At 39.6% G+C, this 1,857-nt stretch overlaps 1 protein-coding gene across 1 annotated transcript in view; it reads left to right on the top strand.

Annotated features, from left to right (window-relative positions):
- Positions 1-1,857, top strand: part of urb1 (URB1 ribosome biogenesis homolog) — a 47,094-nt gene that overhangs the window by 22,614 nt on the left and 22,623 nt on the right. The window contains exon 23 of the mRNA XM_016541944.1: positions 93-396. Coding sequence (XP_016397430.1) covers positions 93-396 — 304 coding nt within the window. The remainder of the gene's footprint in view (positions 1-92; positions 397-1,857) is intronic.

Here is a 1,857-nt window from a genome sequence, read left to right as displayed (position 1 = left end):
TAAATATACATATTTAAATTTTTTTTTGTTTACATTTAAGTATACGTTTTTTGTTTGATGCATCACTGAAAAAAATCCCTGTTGCTTTTCAGAAGTTGTCCCAAAAAGGAATCCCCCTCTGTCCGAGCGCTCCTGGCTCTGCATGATTACACTGACCCATCAAGCTTGAAGGAGGTGGTGTCCACCCTGCTGTTACTCCCTCAGAAGTATCTTGTGGCCCCTGAGAAGCAGCTGAGCGTGTACGGCCATGCAGTGCTGAAGCTGCTCTCAGACTGCATGAGACGCTTCTCTGAAGACCACAGCAGCTGCATTGCTCTGTCTCAGGCCCACCTGCAAGGTCTGGCTGCTCTCCTCACATCCAGCCAGTGCGTGCAGCTTGAGGACTTCCTGCTACAGGTACAGACATTGCACTCAAGCCCCCCATATACTTACAGCGAAGTGCTTTTTCATTCTTCGCTTGAGGTAATAAAGAACTTAAGCAGCAGTACACTGCTAATGAACGTTCTGTTTTGATGAATATGTAAATCTGGGTTTTTAAAAAGTTCTTAAAGTCTTCAGTTCACCCTTCCTCAATTTAAGGTCTTCAGTTGGAGCAGAAATGACTAAATTCATGCCATGAAATGCCAATTAAACTATGAATTTCTAAAAGGTTACATGTTACTCTGTATTTTTGTCTTGTTTTCCAATACAAATGGCTAAACTGTTGTGGGTGTATTATTGACATGTCAAAGTCTAGACCCTGAATATAAGACGACCGCGTTTTTTCAGATGTATTTCCAAGAAAAAAACATCGTCTTATATTCGGGACAATACGGTAAATCAAGAAATATTTAGATGCTAAATGAAGATAGGAATTTAGATGTTTTCTGAGAAATTGAACAAAATTGAATTAGTTTAAAACAAGAATCATTCAGTGGGGTATGAAAACTTGTTTTCCTTTTGAATCAAGATTTCTGAGCACATTGGCAGATATTTGTTATTTTGTTATTCATAAACTCACTTCATTTGGATAACTTTCACAGAAAACAAGACCTTATCATCTTTCGTTTTTCTTGTCAATTAATCATCATCCTGATTTAGGAATCTTTTTTGCATTGGAAAGCAAGACAAAAATACTGAGAAAGAACATCACTTTTTTGCAATGTGATCAGAAGGCACATATAAAGTTATTTTCATATTCTAGTATTTGTTAGCAGAACCTTAAGTTCTTTTATTTCTTTAAAAAAAATTTAAAAAGTACTGAAGAGATACTTAAAGTCTCAAATTTCCCAGAGCACACTTACTGCAGCGGGCCAATCAGTGGTAGTTTGAAGGTGTTTAAATGCCAGAGCTAAATTCTTGGGCCTATTTCAGTCTCCCCAAACAAACTCCAAAATGATCTTCGTTTTGGCCTGATGTTGTTCGTAATGATGTCACACCTGTTCATTCTTCGATTTCGCTTGCATTTATAGTAGAGCCCGACCGATATATCGTTTAGCCGATATTATCGGCCGATATGAGCCTGTCGCCGATATATCGGTATCGGCGAATATGCCGCCGATATGAACTTTTTTTTTTTTACAGAACATATAACGCAGATAAAATGCTTGAAATGGTGTAATTACTTAGTTTGTCCAGCAGAGTGTGCTCCATTGTTTGCTACTGGCGACCTGGATGAAACGCTTTAAAGCTTATCTTATAAGTCTATGGAAAACCATTGAAACTTTGAACGGCCATATCTCCGTAAAGGCGCAGCGAATCTGCACCAAATTCGCGGGATTCCTTCAGCTCGAGGAACCCTCTCAAACGCGAATCGAGTGTACGTCTCGAGGCCCTCTTTCGAATGAGACCACCCCCGCGTCGATAGCCCCCGGGGTT

Source organism: Sinocyclocheilus rhinocerous, unplaced genomic scaffold, assembly GCF_001515625.1.
Source record: "Sinocyclocheilus rhinocerous isolate Xijiao unplaced genomic scaffold, SAMN03320098_v1.1 scaffold1270, whole genome shotgun sequence".
NCBI lineage: Eukaryota > Metazoa > Chordata > Actinopteri > Cypriniformes > Cyprinidae > Sinocyclocheilus > Sinocyclocheilus rhinocerous.
This window is presented reverse-complemented; position numbering and strand designations above follow the sequence as displayed.